This window comes from Odontomachus brunneus, unplaced genomic scaffold (assembly GCF_010583005.1).
Source record: "Odontomachus brunneus isolate Ranch 3 - 2012 unplaced genomic scaffold, Obru_v1 Obru_scaffold_034, whole genome shotgun sequence".
NCBI lineage: Eukaryota > Metazoa > Arthropoda > Insecta > Hymenoptera > Formicidae > Odontomachus > Odontomachus brunneus.
In genome coordinates this window covers 537,122-555,807 of record NW_022639484.1, presented here as the reverse complement: position 1 = coordinate 555,807, position 18,686 = coordinate 537,122, and the positions used below count along the sequence as shown (strand labels likewise).

The 18,686-nt window shown below is 39.4% G+C and overlaps 1 protein-coding gene across 2 annotated transcripts in view; it reads left to right on the top strand.

The window, feature by feature from the left end:
* Positions 1-16,481, top strand: part of LOC116843664 — a 36,830-nt gene extending 20,349 nt beyond the window's left edge. For both annotated transcript variants that reach the window (XM_032814278.1, XM_032814277.1), the window contains 4 exons: positions 12,929-13,165; positions 13,408-14,276; positions 14,533-14,815; positions 14,894-16,481. In XM_032814278.1, the coding sequence (XP_032670169.1) occupies positions 12,929-13,165; positions 13,408-14,276; positions 14,533-14,815; positions 14,894-15,081 (1,577 nt within the window). In that variant the 3' untranslated portion in view covers positions 15,082-16,481. The remainder of the gene's footprint in view (positions 1-12,928; positions 13,166-13,407; positions 14,277-14,532; positions 14,816-14,893) is intronic.
* The last annotated feature ends 2,205 nt before the right edge of the window (positions 16,482-18,686 follow it).

Below are 18,686 nucleotides of genomic sequence, written 5' to 3'. Positions count from 1 at the left end.
GAGAATAGCTCATGTCGAAGCAATAAGTTTATGTTACACGTGTTGCATTGCGATTAATAGCCGAAGAAGAAAAAATTAGCCCTAAAAACATGCGTTTCTTTATTTTATGTTGCAAAAATTTTGCGTAAATTGCGATATTTTAAAATTTTCTTAACGTTATTCGATAGAACGACATCAAAATTAGTAAAAATGGTACTCTTTATAAACAACAGGTCTTATTTCCGTAGTAAAATAAATGACTCAGATCAACGTAAAATTTTAGCATATTTGGGCGTTAATGGGTTAAATTTTACGTTGATCTGAGTCATTTATTTTACTACGGAAATAAGACCTGTTGTTTATAAAGAGTACCATTTTTACTAATTTTGATGTCGTTCTATCGAATAACGTTAAGAAAATTTTAAAATATCGCAATTTACGCAAAATTTTTGCAACATAAAATAAAGAAACGCATGTTTTTAGGGCTAATTTTTTCTTCTTCGGCTATTAATCGCAATGCAACACGTGTAACATAAACTTATTGCTTCGACATGAGCTATTCTCTACTAGTAAAATATCACTTTAGAAACTGACCGACATATTTTTATAATATCTTTTCCGCTATTTAAATTTTGTCCCGATAAGATAGGTCTATCGTTCCTATTTGTAATTTTGATAGAATTGAGTAGTAATTTTTACGATAAAAACGTTTTCTGGAGGAAAATTTTGTACGTGAAAATATATCAGGAAAATGTTTTTAACGACGTTGCTCAACTTTTGGTCAATTTTTAAGCGTTTCACGACTGGCGGCTCGCTGTTTCCCACAGAAACCCGAAGAATTTGTTTGCTCGCGAAGGCCGAATCGCGAGAGCACCATGTGTGGCTCTTCGAAGACACACATTACGTGGGTCACCGGTCATTGTCACCGAATTACACCACAAACCAACAAATTGCCGAGGCGATGGTGTAATTCAATCCGGCTGTCGGTGGTCGGCAGGAGGGGGGACTCCAAATTATTACTTATGGGGTTCCCGCGGCGGTCGTCGCGGTATAATGGCGAAATTCCCGGAAGGCGCGGCGCAATGGCGTTCTCATGGGATGGGAAGAGAGAGAGAGAAAGAAGGAGGCAGAGAGAGAGAGAGAGAGAAGGAGAGAGATGTAGTGGAACGCATGTCTTCGTTCACATCGCCGCGTGCGTGACAATTCGCCATGCTCCGCGATGACATTAGCCGGCGAGCTCGACTATCGAACGGTCATACGAGAGGCGCGATAGTTAAATAACACGCTTCGAATTGAATCCGAGAGAAAGAGACGGGACGTCTGGATTATTTAATTACTCGATTTGATCTCCGCGAGGTTACTTCTCGCCGTGCGGCAACTGTTGGCGGAACTAAAATGTTTTTTTCACTTTTGCCCGAGGAAAACCCGGGTGACTCGATGATGTTATTAGCTCGATAAGCTTGTTCTTTGTACGAAATTTGTCGTACACGAAAGAGTGGAGGTTTAACGCCTTTTTTATGTAGCCGTATATATGTTGTAAATTTAAAGAATCTGATAAAAAGGAAACTTGCGTTAACCCTTCTCCAGAGGGATGGTTAATTTGTTTACGCAGAATTTTTTGCGCGGAAGTGACCGGTTTTCTGGGTCATCATAAGCACTCAAGTGAAGGATGCCGCTAATACGGCCACACGAGAGAATTTTCTTTAATTAGAGGTAATTTATTAATTAATTTTCTTAGTAAGTAGCAGTTATTTTATCGGGGGTAATTAACTTGCACTCAATGCTAATTTGATTGCGCCTAATTTTCCTCGCGTGAAAGAGTAGTTTCCTGAAACATGAAGCTCACGTAACCCGGTTGAAATCGTGCGTTTCATCGATTCTCAAGACGTGATGTTTATCTACTAAGGAAGTCCGCGGATTCTTTGTGTCGCAGATGAAGAAGTTCCTCGATTAACGGAGCGCACGAACCGGAAACTTGAACGGCCGATCTATTGAAATTCGGAAGATAGCGTTTCCTGCCGAATTATCCTTTTCTTGGTCAGCGAACGTTGACACCGCCGGTCTACCCCGTTCACTCACCATCGCATGACCACTTAAGTATCATTCCGTACCGTACATTGCACCACGGTTGAAGGAATATCGTCTCGTTAACACTTCAATACTGATGCGTATTTAAATATAAATTTCGCGCGTAGAATTCTCGGATTTTTATTTATTCAGATATTTCTGTGATTATCAACTTTACGATGGTATACAATAATACTCGTTGAGTTGTATTAAGTTTTAATAATTATTGGAGTATTTATACTGAAACCAGTCATTTAAAATATAATGTATATGTGTATGTATATTTATATGTACACGGAGAAAAATAAATTGCACCACGGTTGAAGGAATATCGTCTCGTTAACACTTCAATACTGATGCGTATTTAAATATAAATTTCGCGCGTAGAATTCTCGGATTTTTATTTATTCAGACATTTTCGCGATTATCGACTTTACGATGGTATGCAATAATACTCGTTGAGTTGTATTAAGTTTTAATAATTATTGGAGTATTTATACTGAAACCAGTCATTTAAAATATAATGTATATGTGTATGTATATTTGTATGTACACGGAGAAAAATAATTTGCTGGCCCAGCAATTTTCTGCTGGTTTAACAAAATCTTCTCGTTATTATATGGACAGCAAAAAGATTTGCTAAGAGTACTAATTACTATTTGTTAGATGTAATTTGCTGAATCTACAAATTTTTTTGTTATAAGAACCATGATGGATTTATATAAGTAGTTGCAGTTTTGCTCCGATAGCAAACAAATTCGCTAAGGATACATTATTTTGCATCAATAGCAAATTAATGTGATTCTTAAGATAAATACACTCAACAAATTTTTTCTATCCTGGCAACGAAACTACTTCTGCTCTGATAACGAATAATTTGTAAAATTAGTTACATCAACTAAATTTTTTTGATATCACTACAAATATGCAGTAGCAATGACGATTTTATAAAAAGAACAAAATTATTTTTCTCCGTGTATGTATATAAATATTACCAGGTATTCTTGTTCAATAATTTGGTGAAATTTTATAGAATTTTCTCAATGTAACTTGTAACAGTCATTTGAAGCGTTAGCCTTGATGCTGCTCGCTATAAAGAAGACGACTCGAGTAACTGTCAAAAATATTATTCGCATCACATCGTACCCATATGCGTGAGTCCCGTACGCATCGGCGAGTACGTTCGCATTCTCTCACGTATTTTTAGCGGAGAATACCTGCCGGAATATAAAAGCCAGCGCCGAACGTAATTTACTTTCTGCAGTATAATACCTCGAATCCTTCAGTTTCCTCGTTCACCGCCGCGATCTTTATTTGTCCATTCATGGATTCTCTCGCTTCATGGTTGGCTGAAACCATACAAGCCGGTAGTTTCCCCTCTTTACGTTTCGACGAGTTTATTGACTTACACGCAGCCCGGGTGTACTCGCTTCATCTTTGCGGGATACTCAGCTCGACTCCTTCAGTCTTCTCATTCATCATGCACCATCACGATGTGCAATCGTCTGCCCATCTGTCCCATTTTGATCATCCACTCGTCTACTTCAATCATTCATTCGCGAGCGCATATTCCACGATTGCAGAAGCAATCTTAATCTGTTTTCCTTTGCATATCTTATCTTTCCTTTTCCTCAGAAGATACTTGTGTATGCAAAAGAATATTCTTCCCAAATACTTCATTTCCTTCGTGTATTTTCGATTATCTCAAGATACGATTTATGATTATCTATGGCAGCTCGATTTGCTTCGCCAGAAATACAAGCTGTTCTTTTTACACACCGGCGCGTTTCTTCAGTTATGAATGACGAAGAACCACAATCTTCGCACAAAATCGTATTAACGGTAATCCTTCGAACGGATGTTAGATATTTTTTTCTCGCACATGGCCACCGATGTGTAAGCGCGTGTGGTTGTGTGCGGGTTGAACGAATGCGATATTGCGCGGATACATGGAAACGATTTCGCCGATATTTCCAACGGAAATGCGAAGCGTTGCCTCACGATGACCGTCGCTTGCCATTACGTCGGTCCCAGCTACTTTGTCAGAGACACTCAAGTTGAGAGGTTTTTGCTATTTTTTATTGATACAATTTATTCTCAAATCGATGCGAATCGATGTATTTTAAATTTCCAAGATCTAAATAACAAAATTGCTCATTGATAAATCCTCGCATCGATTGATTGACAATACTTCGTCGTGAATTTATTTTCAAGCTCGGCCTGACACGAATTATTCTCCTTTCGCAGTTCTTAAGTATAAGCGACGGTCACGAAGTTTCATACACGGAGAAAAATAATTTTGTTTTTTTAACAAAATCGTCGTTGCTACTGCAAATTCGTAGTGACATAAAAAAATTTAGTTGATGTAACTAATTTTACAAATTATTCGTTATCAGAGCAGAAGTTTCGTTGCCAAGATAGAAAAAATTTGTTGAGTACATTTGTCTTAAGAATCACGTTAATTTGCTATTGATGCAAAATAATGTATCCTTAGCAAATTTATTTGCTATCGGAGCAAAACTGCAACTGCTTATATAAATCCATCATGGTTTTTATAGCAAAATAATTTGTAGATTCAGCAAATTACATCCAACAAATAGTGATTAATACTCTTAGCAAATCGTTTTGCTGTCTATATAATAACGAAAAGATTTTGCTAGATCAGCAGAAAATTTGCTGGGCCAGCAAATTATTTTTCTCCGTGTAGGAATTCGTACGTTTGCACCAACCCGGCATCGAACCGATCGCATTAAAATGACAACGATATACACGGATGATCGCGTAATCGCAGGAGCGACGTTGTGGCGGCGGCGCCGAGGTTGAGAACTCGCATAATTGGAGTCAACGATGCGTACCGAGCGGCCTCGGCTATTGTCTGCGTACAGTTACTCGATTATACCGTGGACACGTCCCGAACAATTCGCACCGTCGACAAAAGTGCGCGCTGAAATGTCGCATGCTGCCACGGACAATGCTGCGTACAGCGTGCATCATAATAATACGTGATAAAATATTGGAGGTATCATCCGACAAAAGATGTTAATAACGTCACTTCTCGCGAGGGTGATAATGACAAATTTGCATAAGAACGTGAAGCGTTCTGTGTAAGTCAGTATATTGTTCAGCGCGGAGTTCACGCTGCCAACTCGTGAAACGTAATGTTCGAACTAAGAGCGACGGTGACGGAAATTCATTTCGCGAAGTTATGATTTATAATGCTGAATATCAGACATTCCATTTCTTCTTCCAGAAGAATTTCATTCATCTACTCTTGCAGAAGTCCTTTTTCATGAATTGAATAAGCATCAGAAGCATCAGAAGAATGGAATATCTAATTTTCCCTCGAATGTGCTAATGTTTGCTTTATCATTCATACCTGTAATAACGCCTCCGATTTCATTCTAAAGAGATTGAATAAATTTAGATAAAAATTGCAGATGGTATTCGACACAATTCCTTGAAAACCGTTTCTCCTTGAACATACATGGAGCGTGTGCTCTCCGTCATAGCGATAACATAACATACGGTATTTGTTTGTTGATTTCATTTTATTGATGATAACAATATTATCGTCCTGTGCCGTACGTCGCAACGAACTCATCGTAGTATCAGCGCACAGTATTAAGTGTAAGATAAAATAAAAAATTGAATTATATATGTTTATATTTGTGTACAGCACACCTCTTTTTCGAGCCTGAGAGTCGCGCGTTAAACGCCCGGTAATTACGGTTTAAACGTCGTTGGGAGTAGGGACGCGCGGTACCCGCTGATTCAGCTGTTTCGTGCTCAATTCCAAGCTGCGAACCTGCGCACGACATGCGATACTATTATCAGCGGCAGAGCAATGCACCGACTCCGACGCGTCATTGACCTTGCTCGAAATAAAAATAGCGAATGGATTATGTCCCTTTTCGGCGTGAGCTTGAGAAAGCTCTGTTACGTCGTAGCCGGGGCGTAATGACGCAACAATGCCATGACCATGAGGGATGAATTTAACCTGTTAAAGCGCCGACGTAAAATAAAAGGCTCCTTGGACTTGAGCCATCCGTCTCTGTCATCGTGCTTTTATAACGACGAGAGACGCCACGTGAAACTCACGCCTGGCGACATCGGCGACAGGTTATTCTAATTTAATTTATCTATGGCAGTAATATTTAATATTTACTATTTTGTATTTTAAGTTTAAACGCACCTCCAAAAAAGAAGCAGAAATGAGGAGTGCAGCGGAAAGAGGAAGGATTAATCAGAGATAGGAATTTAGAAGTTAAATAATTGTTTTTTATTACTATCACGTTCCTGGCAATTTAAATCTGTACGTAATAGAATCATGCGATAATCTGTTTTCAGCGATAAATTTAATAATTGTCATTTTAATGTTATGACGGCTATCAAATGGTCATCCGTTATCTTTTATGATTTGAAAATAGCCGCTAATTTTTTATTGAAAAATCACAATCGTTATCCAACAAATATAATAATTCGTTCAAACTTTCTACTTCAAAAATTGACCTCTCTATCTCTCTCTCCCTCTCTTTCTCTTCTTTCAAAAGTCGCATGCTGCACGTGCATTCTCCTGCATCTTCTCGCTGCATTTTTCGTCCAAGTGGAATTGGCTCCAGACCGAACAGCTACTTATACGGTGTACCGTTTACGCATTCCTCTCGCGTTGGTCTACGCGTGTTTCCAGCTGCAACTGTGTACCCCCTTTTCCGTCCCTTTCCTGACACCGTCGTGCGGCATGTCTTCGTCTTCCTTCCCGCTCGAGCGAACGTCTTCAGCTCCTTTCTGCGCTGACGTGTACCAGAAGAATGCTCGTGTTCCCCGAGTGCCCGATTGCCGACGGCGGTTGTTTTACACAAGTCCAACCGACTAGCGTACAGCCGTAAAAACCGCGGCCAGACCATAGTGGCGTTACCGCCGGCGAGCTGCTTTTTACGCTGAAACGTTCGCGCTATTATTGCTTTTCCATCGGCATTTAATTATGAGGAGGCATTTAATTGACACGTCTGGCGATATAATCACTGTCGCGTAACGTTATGATCGTCTCAGTTCAACGTGAGGCGTGGGGTGAGCGAAATTATAACGCGTCGTGTGAAAATCGTCAAATTTTCGAATAATTGAAGTGTCAAGCCACAAGTTGACGATGGTTCGTAAAGCCGCCTCATAATTGCTCGTGCAAGCTTTTATATTAAACTACACTGCATAAGTAGCGAATTATTCCGGAATATTTTCCAATAAGATACAGTGACTTAACTTAACTTTTTCTCAGAAGCCGCAGAAGTGCGAGGGCATGCATCTCGCTGCATCGTCTTCAAAACATGTGTGAGCCTTAAATCCGTTCTTTAATTCAAGCCAGGAGATCGAAAACCATTCAAAGCCCCATTTATTATGTGCCGTTCAATAACTGTTCTTTAAAGAATTTAATCTTTCGTTATTTCATCTCTCTCTCATTTTAATTAATTATTTATTTAATCATTATTTATTTTAATCATATATGACTTTTTGAAAGTAGTTAATGCATTCATAAATCGACTGAATCGTTTGGTATTTAGAGAAAACAATGCGAAATATAAAAGAAGGTAACGTTTGGAGATACTTTTAAGATCTTTTTTCTTGCCGGGAAAATTCGGCGGACGTAGGCGAATGGTTTTTGCTTTCGCCGTTTCAAAGTCTCGACGCAAATTCCCATCGAGGACATGCATCTCGCTGCATCGTCTTCAAAATATGTGTGAGCATTAAATCCGTTCTTTAATTCAAGCCAGGAGATCGAAAACCCTAAAGCCCCATTTATTTTGTGCCATTCAATAACTGTTCTTAAAAGAATTTAATCTTTCGTTATTTCATCTCTCTCTCATTTTAATTAATTATTTATTTAATCATTATTTATTTTAATCATATATGACTTTTTGAAAGTAGCTAATGCATTCATAAATCGACTGAATCGTTTGGTATTTAGAGAAAACAATGCAAAATATAAAAGAAGGTAACGTTTGGAGGTACTTTTAAGATCTTTTTTCTTGCCGGAAAAATTCGGCGGACGTAGGCGAATGGTTTTTGCTTTCGCCGTTTCAAAGTCTCGACGCAAATTCCCATCGAAGGCGACCATTTACTTCGAATGCGGCATAGGGGTCTCGAGACACAATGAGCAATAGAAGAAACATTCTCCGGGCTTGACCTCATGCATGGCATGTCACTTAAGTCACGCATACACGCGTGCAAACTTACACAAGCGCACGTGCGCTCGCGCACGTGCTGCTGCGTATGCGTGCGTGCGTGCGTGCTTACATGTGTATCTCTTTAAAGCGCGTTTATCGTCGCCCGCCGACAGCCTCGTCACTCCTGGCCGCGTTTGCTTATTTATGTGTGAGCTTTGTATATAAGACTATAAAATAGAGCCCGATTCGCGTACCATAACTCTCTTTTATAGAACGATGTCAGTAAATGATCTTCCGATGAATGGAGTGGTGCAAAAAGAAAGGTAAAAGAATTTTTTTTTAATATTTTCTACATGGAAAAATCTTTTACTTTAAAAAAAAAAAAAGTATGAAATGATACTTAGGTAAAATTGTGTGAAAATAAAAATTAACTCTCTGTCTTTTTCTCTAGAGATGAATTAAACTAACAATTTCTGAGCATTTATAATTTCATCATACGAACGAACAGATGATTCATTGCTTCCTTGCTTTCACATAAAATTGTTTAATTGTTAAATTAATCATCGCTATCGTTCTATTTGTACTGCAGATAAAGAGAAGAGCGAGGGTTGGCGGAAGTAGAGAAAAGGAGGTAGATAGACCGTACGAAATTTAATTATTCTTAGCTAATTGATTTTTTGTATGGCTGGTTATTGAGCTGCTCGTTTGAAAATTGTCATGCCACTCGTGAAAGCGTGCGTGTCCACTTTCATGCGGATCCATATATAAAGGACACACTCACATTATCGCGGGGAACAAGGCGTCCCGCCCTGACCATGAAGCGCGCGAGTGCAATCGCACGTAGGGTGTGCACGGAGCCGTGATGTACATTAATAGGTGCGCGCACGTGTGTGTCTCTATGCGTGTGTGTTATTTGTGTGCACATAGGTGGACGACACACGTGTTCGCGCGTCCATGAGCGAAATAGACCGCTCGCGCTACATACAGCGAAAAGTTCCCACAATCAGACACAATCTGTCTGCAACCGAGCCACGTACACGGTAAAACGTTAAAAAAAAGAACTCTCACCTCACATGAATATTCGATTAAGTGCCAAGACCTGACGATTTGAATTTAACGCTTCGGTAAAACATTACGACAGACAAGATAGTGAAATACATGTTTAACAATTGAGAGAACCACAAGGATTGTTCGAAACGATAATTCGAGGAGGAAACGTTCATTTATAGTTCCTTCGGTAAATTGTTAAAGCGTTAGTTTAGATTACATCTTGCTAGTTAACTTTAAACTTCCAAGATCTTTACGACTGAATGTTAAAAAATAATTTTATTCTATTATCATGTCCTTTAAATTAAATTGCGGATAAAACCTTTATTTGCATTTTGAGGTTTCATGTTTGTGAGAATGACTGATTCTGAACACCAAGTAGTTTGGTGTCACCCTGTATGCACAGGTAGCGAGAGGCGCGCACGTGTAGTGTGCACGCCGGCACACACACGCGTGTGACGCCTTTTACACGCGCACATGGCAACGTGAACGGCTTGAACCTCGAGAGGTTCTCTCAGTCCATGCCGAGACAGCGCTCGGTGTAGACTGTGCGATTTCCTTGACGAAGGCAATTCGTCGACGAGGAAACAACAGTCGTGCGCGATCGTGAGGATCGGTCTCGCGTCGCCGGACGCGAAGGATCGAAGGACGATCGACGACCGTGACCGACAGCGCGGCGGAACATTTGTGCGTGGACCAAACAGCGATTTTTCTGTGATTCGAAATGTTGGCCTACGTAATCGGTTTTTTATTTTTTTATACCGAGCTATTGTGTCTGGAGCTGCAGATGATGCTACACCCGGACGAGTACAAGCTTTCAAAATTTGCCTTGTAAAAGGAAACCACTTAGATTTATGGACGAAGTATTATCTCGAGAAGAATGTGAAAAAACCCGTGAAAAATCCCGTTAAGAAAGGGACCCTTATTGCGAGTTGATAAAGGACAAAGCAATGGGCAACTGTTAAATTTAGGATTCCTGAAGAATGTAATTAAGAACAAAAAGAATTCTGTGAAATACTGATCAATTTTTGTAACAAGGTAGAAAAAAGGTCGTGAAATTGTGAAAAATTTTTGTAACAAAAAAAGAAAAAGATCTTTTGTAAAAGGTCAAAGCTTTTAAGAACTCAGGTCTTTTTTAATTTATTATCTGTCTTATCTGGAAAATCCTTTGTGCTAAATTCTGGTAGCAAATTGCAGGGTTACATCCAAAAGTATACTGGAAGAGTATTAGATTCTCCAAGTTTGCGAGAAAAAATTATTCGCTCCGTCCTAAATTGCTATGCGGAATTTAAATCCGCAGAAGACGCAGTGTCGGCAGACAAGCGAGATTGAAATTTTTAGTGATATTATTTGTAACGGGACGAGCTTGATTTCCCGCGGTCTGTGCGATCGATACTGATTTGCATGAAACTACGTGATGCCGGCGAATGTTAATTACATCCCACTCTCCAAGAGGCATCTATTAACGGAGTTGATTTGTTCCGGGATTAATGCGTCTTATCTTAATTAAATTATTATCTAATCGAAGACCGATGCACTGTAATAACACGGATAACATGAATTAAAAAACAGTCATGTGCAAACAGAAAATAGAGTGCAAATCAACGTATAATATGCGACACGTTAATTTTTTTTTTAAGAAATTTTTAATGATCTCTGAAATTTAACGGCTAAAATTCCTAAAAGTACTGTAATATTTTACGACGACAATGCTGAAAACTTTCGTGTCAGAAAAGTTTAATCGTTTTACTTGATCTCCAACAATATTTACTTCAATGTTTGCGTTAAAATAAGACTACAAAAGCGGGATATATTACGGGTTTGAATAGAAAGGCATGCAAGTTCAATTTCATTAATTTTCCGGAATTTTGACATGTTTTTACAGGGGCGAAGTGAAATTTTATTCCAAGAAATATTCATTATTTTATCAAAATTTCCGATACCGCGACAAACTTCAACGTCGAGAAGAAGACTTCACGATTGACACGCTCGCCAAATTATCCTTCATTACACCGTCGTTATCGTGAAACGCCTTAAGTGGCAGCATCAAAATCTGGAGACGATGCCAAAACTGACGTCACAATTCGCAAACACGCACGTCGCCGTGCGAGCTAATAAAGCAGCCAATTAGAAGGACTCACCGGTGCGTGGTCTTGCATACGAGCCGGCCGAAAGCATCGAGGATCGCAACGTCCGGTGCGCGTCGAAAGAGACCTCGTAAAATCGGATGCATCCGGAGATACGAGAAGTGAAAGTGCGTTTTGATGACGGTAACTCCACCGGGGGTAACAACGGCGCAATCGGCGTTAGTGCATCAGTGACGAGTTGTCGTCGAGAGCGTCATCATCGTTATCATCGCGACCGTCTTCTTGTGGCCGTAGCACGAAAGCCGATCGAAAGTTACGCGATGGACTTAATTAATCGCATTAATTCCTGATACGACTCGAATCCGACACTAAAGCTCGCATCGGCCGGCTTCAATAATTCATGACTGTGAGACGATTCGAGAGCCGGAAAACGCGTCGAGTCGGTTATGTTCCGGTGTTCATCAAGGTCGCGCGGGGTGCGACAAGACGGAAGAAGTAGGAAAGGGTTGGCTCTACCTGGCTGACGTTACGGAGAGGTCATTTCGCGGCTGGTCTCTTCCGGACACGTGGAGCAGGATATGGAGACTATATTGAATTGTAATTAGGTTGATTTGTGGCTTGCGATGGGAGCTGTAATTTAGTCGCGTGTGCACGACGAAAAGAAAACAATTGACAATTAAGATTCTGCGATAAAAGTATATGTGAGCAGGATGTTTCTAAATTATCTTTTAGTATTTGGTAGAAGCTTTTCCTGAACGTTTGATGATAAATTTTATCGATAGTATATTTGACATAGATTACTCGATAAGATGAAATCTCTCGATAAGAGACATAAAAATATATTGATAGGTATCGAAATTTTTTTTATAGGCATAACAAATTGCATTGACGTCTTATTCGATTACTTAAAATAAAATATTTGTCAGTTTTAAAAGGATCAACATTGCATTCTCGCAATTAAATTCTGACACTTGATGAAGTTGGGATAGTTCTTGTTATACTTTCTACAGTATTATTAGTTACGTTACAGTAATTACAAATAACTCTTAGTTAGTGACATATCTAAAATAATTATTTGTTAAGTTTTAATTTATTTTATTGTATTATGTGGGAGAAATCTTCTTATGAGGAGCTGAATCATTAATATGAATTGCGTTAAAATGGACTAACGTTTTTTTTATCTAGAATTAATGTCCTTTTAATGCAATATCTTGCAATGTATGTATCTGAGAGTGGTGACGATCATTATATTTCATTTTCGTACACGAGTCGCTGCTTTGCACACGCTGTTCTGCTCTCGATAGTGTCCTATCGTTACCGTTACAGTCATCCATACCGTGACGCGTCTTTTCGTCAGGCCCGACTCGTTATCTCCGTGTAAATATAAAGATGTCGTGCCACCTCGTTCAGGGGAAAGATAAGTGTTTCCGGTCGTTAGGCCTGATGGCTGGGAAGTGGAACCGTTTCTTTCTTCTCTTTTCTTATTTTTTTAAATTTTTTTTCTAGAAATGATATCTGCCAACTTTATTTTTGGACGAATGATATCTAATATTTCATGTCTTGATCTTAAACGCTTTCCTGTTTCTCTTTCAGATTTGAATCTGTGGAACAAGAGCATCAGCCAGCGTTGGCGGAAGCTGCGAAGACGATGCTCCATCCAGGAGTCGTCGGAGCCGCAGGAAGCGCTGATACAGGGTGGAACGAATCATGGTGTTATACAAGCGGTGAGATCGACACCGGCCAGCAGAGAAGCCTCGCCGGCGGCGAAGAGTCTTCAGGATGGCAACTCGCCGAAAAAACTGCTGCAAACTAGTTCCCTGAGGTTGCCAGGTGAGTTTAAATTGAATTCGGAGTAAAGTGACCTTCAATTTTTTAAGTAATGGTTGAAATTTGGCCATTAATATAATTGACCTCATCTTCCAAAAAAGCAAGTTAATTATTTATTTTAAATAAATGTTTCTAGAGTTAAAATTAAAAATTGAGATTAATAATGGAGATGTCAATGTATTTCACTTTTGATTTCCAAATTACGTGTCTTCAATATAAGACTAATCCTATTTCATACTTTGCAGGCACAACGAAGGGCATCGCCGACATCCAGCATGTGCTCCGCAGTAAGTTCAGCAAGATAAACGCGGGCATCAGGAAGCGGAAGGCCCTCAGCGTGACGGAAGTGTTTCCGCCGCAGAAGGACAACGCGTCCAGCTTTTACGTGCCAAGTCCGCTCACCTCGTCGTCCAGTCAGACCTTCGAGGAGAACTACGACTCGAACGAGCCTACGTCTCTTCCGCCTTATCCTTTCCACGACAACCTCGAGACCCTGGCGGAGGGCAGTGTACCGAACTCCCCGCATTGTACCAGCCCGTTAAACAGCAACGGCGACACTTTCACTTATTCCCAAGAGGCCTACGAACAGAAGGATCTCTACGAGAACGTAGCGTTCTCCAGGCCCACGCCGTCTTGTCCCAGGACTCGTCCTGTGCTCCAACGCAGCAACTCGGAGAATCGTGCCGACGCCAGTGTGCACGATCACTCTTACGAAAACGTACGCTTTCAGCGAGGCGGTCAGCGTGACGACTTGGTAACTTCCGCCAGCCCTTACGTGGGTAGGCACCTTGGCAGGAGTAATTCTGAGACCAGGGAGCACTCGTACGAGAACGTGCACTTCCAGAAAAACGCGAAGACCAAGAACCAGTCGGCACCGTCGTTCGAGGAGATACACATACCCAGGGTAACATCTAGAAAGCGGTCCGAGTTTAAGCTCGGCGGACAAGTAAATAATTACTCGACCGAGGCTACGTTGGTTGTTGGCGGTAAGGAGGATGGACCATCCAGTCTGGGTATAGACAGAAGTCCCGGCAAGAGGACGACGAAGAGGCTCAACAGCAGGAGCGTCGCGAATATTCCTAGCTCTTCGGGAGCGAACTTGAAGACTTGGCAAGTGAGTAGATTTCGTTGGAATAGCGTATAACACATTGTTACATTTTCATAATCGTAACATAACGAAAGAGTTTGCGCATATAGAAACTTTGACATTTTAAGATCAAATCTCTCTTGATACATAATCGATATTCGTGCTTTCCTCTAACAATTATTTTCGATTATACAACGAAAAAAATAGTTGAAATTGAATTAAACGAGAAAAATAACATGCGATTTAACAACATGTACATTTGTAATTGCAATTTTTGTTTTAGGGTACACAAGACGCGGATGAAGGTCTGAACACGGACTCGGAGCTCGAGGATATTGACGAGGCCGCCGAGGGCGAGGAATCACGTTTCTGTACCTTGCCAAGACCCGGTAAGAGCGGCGCATCCTTCACGATACTGACTGCCAGATTTCTCAAGGGTCCTGGGCACAAGGGACTCGGCTTCAGTATCGTCGGCGGTACCGACAGTCCTCGAGGGAACATGGGGATTTACGTGAAAACCGTTTTCCCTAATGGTCAAGCCGCTGACTTAGGGACTGTTAAAGAAGGTAATAGAGTTTGACGAATCATGGATCGCGAATAAAGATAATACCGCATTATTAATTCGTAATTTTCCATGTTTACAGGGGACGAAATTTTGTCGATAAATTCGAAACCTCTTCACGGTATGACCCACGCCGAGGCGATCGCCGAATTCAAGTCTGTGAAGGCTGGAGACGTCGTACTGCACGTGGGACGTCGCGTGAACAGGAAGAAAAGGGAATCCTTGACCCTGGCGCCGGTAAATCCCGTTCCGAGACAATCCGTCAAGTGAATTCGCCGTTTTGTCGAGTTAACGTCGAATCTCGGACTTCTTCCGCAAACTCGATCTTCCACACTACTCAAAGATTCACCGTTCAGCAATATCGATTATTATTGCTATCAATGGTTCGCGTGAGATCGCAACAGACAGTGTGCAGAGACAGTGTGAGGTTTTTGATTGTCTTAACCCTCGATTCGTGAGACGAAATTACATAAAATTTTGACCTTAAATTGTGTTAACTTTCTTCCTACATTTTTTGTAAGTAGTTTATTTTTTTTTATTAAAGAAGTTAAGGTTACATGTGTAAAAATTGATGCATTTAAGAAGATATTTTATAGACAAGGCGATTATTCATAAGTTCTAGTACGTATGATCAATACGTTTCATTACGATTCTTATACTTTCGTATGATATGAGAAAGAGAGAGAGAGAAAGACAGAGGATCCGTTCTTTTTTACCGGCACATTATATACATTTTTTCCTTTTCTATACTTGCTACATATCTTACTTGCCGCGTGTTAAACACACAAAGTGTAACACACGCGTTATATCTAGAAAGAACAAATCTACATTCGTGTCACGGCTTCAGGGTTAAGTTTACAGGCGAGACGAGAAAGGTACTGTGTGCGCGCGTGTTTGCGTGTCTTGCATGGCATTTCACTTTCACATATTCGGATCCTGCCAGGACAACGAGAAATGCTTACAATTACCAGCCAGGGGATTATCAGGAATGAGCGTTTTCTTACGTCATCGAATTAAGAAGAGTGCAAAATTGTCGACAGCTCTTCTCACGAAAGCATGCGAAAAGAGTGAGTCAGTGATAAGCAACGTCTCACGCCGATCTAACAATCATAATCAAACGGTGAGGCGGATGCTGTCGAATCAAAACGCGTTTTAACCGTATAACGCGGTCGATCCGCTCGCTATATCGAACATTAATATTTATCGATAACCCGTAATCATTATCTAATACTACGTAAAATTACTACACTGCGAGAAAGAATACCTAAAAATAAAAAAATATTCAGTGGATACTGACATATTTACTTATCCTAATATATATACTTTCATAATGAGACAATTTTTTTCAACACACACAAGATATGCATTTTCTTTACATACACCGTTTTAATGAGAAAGTAATTGTTTATCCTACTTAAATAAAAGAATTTAGATTTCGACTAGGATATGGAATTAGATAAGTAAATTTGTCGTCAGCACTCACCGAATTAATATTTTTTATTTTCTTCTCTCAGTGTAGGAGTATCGGTGCAACGGAGGATCGTTCAAGCTTTCGACCCGACTGCATTTTCCCACTTTGTTTTCACGCGAATATATAAATTCTGAAGCGAATTAATGAATTAGATGATTTGAGAAAAATTCGGCTAATATTGGAGACATAATTACTTCGCGAATTTATACATTCGCAGCGCGGATTTATAAAACACTCGCGATCGCAATTATCTTTGTGAGCGATGGCAGTTCGAAGGAATCTAATATTACGCAACGAAGTCCTCCAATTAGTGATTAACAGACGACTTATTTTTGTAAAGTGAATGAGAATCTCTCGCGGCTTTTGTACAATTAACGGCGAACAAAGCGACGTTTGTTCACGTGTATGCCAAATCAACGAAACAAACGAGGTATGAATTATCTCTGATTGACCTGACCGATATGATGCGTATACCTGTATCACAAAAGTCTAACATTGACGAGAACTGAATTCTCTAATAACACGGAAATTTGTGCTATACACAGAGAGAACGATTTATTGAATCAAATAAATATTTCTTTGGAATAGTCCAAACAAATTATTTAATTGACACAATAAAAATATTTCTTTGGAACTAAGCTGCAAATAAATATTTTTGTTGCGTGAAACAAAATTTTGTTCCATCAATCAAAAAATTCGTTTGAACTATTCCAAAGAAGTGTTTATTTGATTCAACCAAATCGTTCTCTCTGTGTATATTTAATGTATACATTAAAGATATATTAAGAATAAAATTTGACGATCTCTCGTCAACTTCAATAATGTCGTACAATATCTTCTTGCTCAGACTTTTGCGATTGGGTACGTATAACGGGATCTCCAAAGTCCAAGTAATTGCAGCGTTAAGAGGAGGGAATTATTTTTTAACCGTAGACTAACGAAGATCGCCCAAAGATAAAGCCCAAAAAATATTTTTACTACGAAGACGAAAGACACGTGTAGAGAGAGAAAAGCGCATATCTATATATACTATATATACATATATTTTGACAAAGCGAGCGAGACGTTTACTTTAAGAGGAAGCAACATTCTTAGTATCTAGTCCACTTCTATAATATTTCCTTTTGAAAGCTTCTTGAAAACCGCGAAACGGCGAAAGGAAAACGAGAAAAAAAAATATATACACACGCGCATATATAGATTATATATATATACAGTGATATATACATATACGTATAATGATTATATATTTCTTATAAACATTTTTCAAGGTGTAACGAATCTTAATAATCGAGTAATAATAATAACTGAGGTTTAGGATCGCCGCTAATCTGAAGATGTTACATCGTGAAACGAAATGCGTGCTCCGCGGAATATTGAAACGACAGTTCCGAAAGCGTCCCTTTCGTTCATTGACACGCGTAGACGTTGACGGGTGAATGACAGAGGCAAAATCGTGAAGAACTTGAGATGTGACTCGTCACAAGTCTGACATTCCGCTTGAAATAATTTGTATGCCCGCTTCGCTGCTTTAGGGACGACAATATACATAGTGTTGTGCGAAGAAATTGTGCACTATCTATTGCACTCGTTCGTGAATTCGGGATCACAGATGGTCCTGACACATATTTAGCTGTAAGGGGCTTATGATTCGATACACGCACAGTTCCGGCCAAGGCGGCTGACGCGCAGCTCTTTTTCGTCTTCCAGACTTCGTAATGTCATTAATACTTTTGTAATCGACCTTTCCGACCGTGCAATCGCGCTCGCGCTAATTTAAACGAAATGTACACTTGGGAGTCTCGCTCTGAATATTATTTGCGAAGTTTTATAGATATTATACAGACAAACGAAAATAATTTCTACATACTAAAAAAGAAAAAAAATATTTAAAAAATAAAAATTATTTATTCGGTGGGTATTATAACACATTTACTTATATTTAATGTATACACTTTTATTATATTTAATGTATACATCGAGAAAAAATTTTTTATATATAAATGAGGAAATATATATTTTCCTAAAATCGTAGTTATTTGTGAGATAAAGCGAAGTAAGTAGCAAGGCGACGACAAATAACGTATTAGTGACGTGTTAGTGATGCCTTTAACGTTAGTGATGCCAATAATATGTCATTTGACGTCATCATGTTCTTCTGAGAATTGTTCTATTTGAGTCAAATGAAAAATTTTAGATTTAAGTAAATATGTTGTTAGCGCCCAAAGAACAAATATTTTTTTATTTCTTAAATATTTTTCCTCTCAGTGTGTGGTATGTCGTAATCACTTTTTAAATACGTAGCATTTTATATAAGATGTAAGATTTTTTCAAGAAAAACCGTAAGAAGATACTTTAAAGAAGGTAGAATTTTGGAATTTAGGATGTATTAAATCAGTAGCTA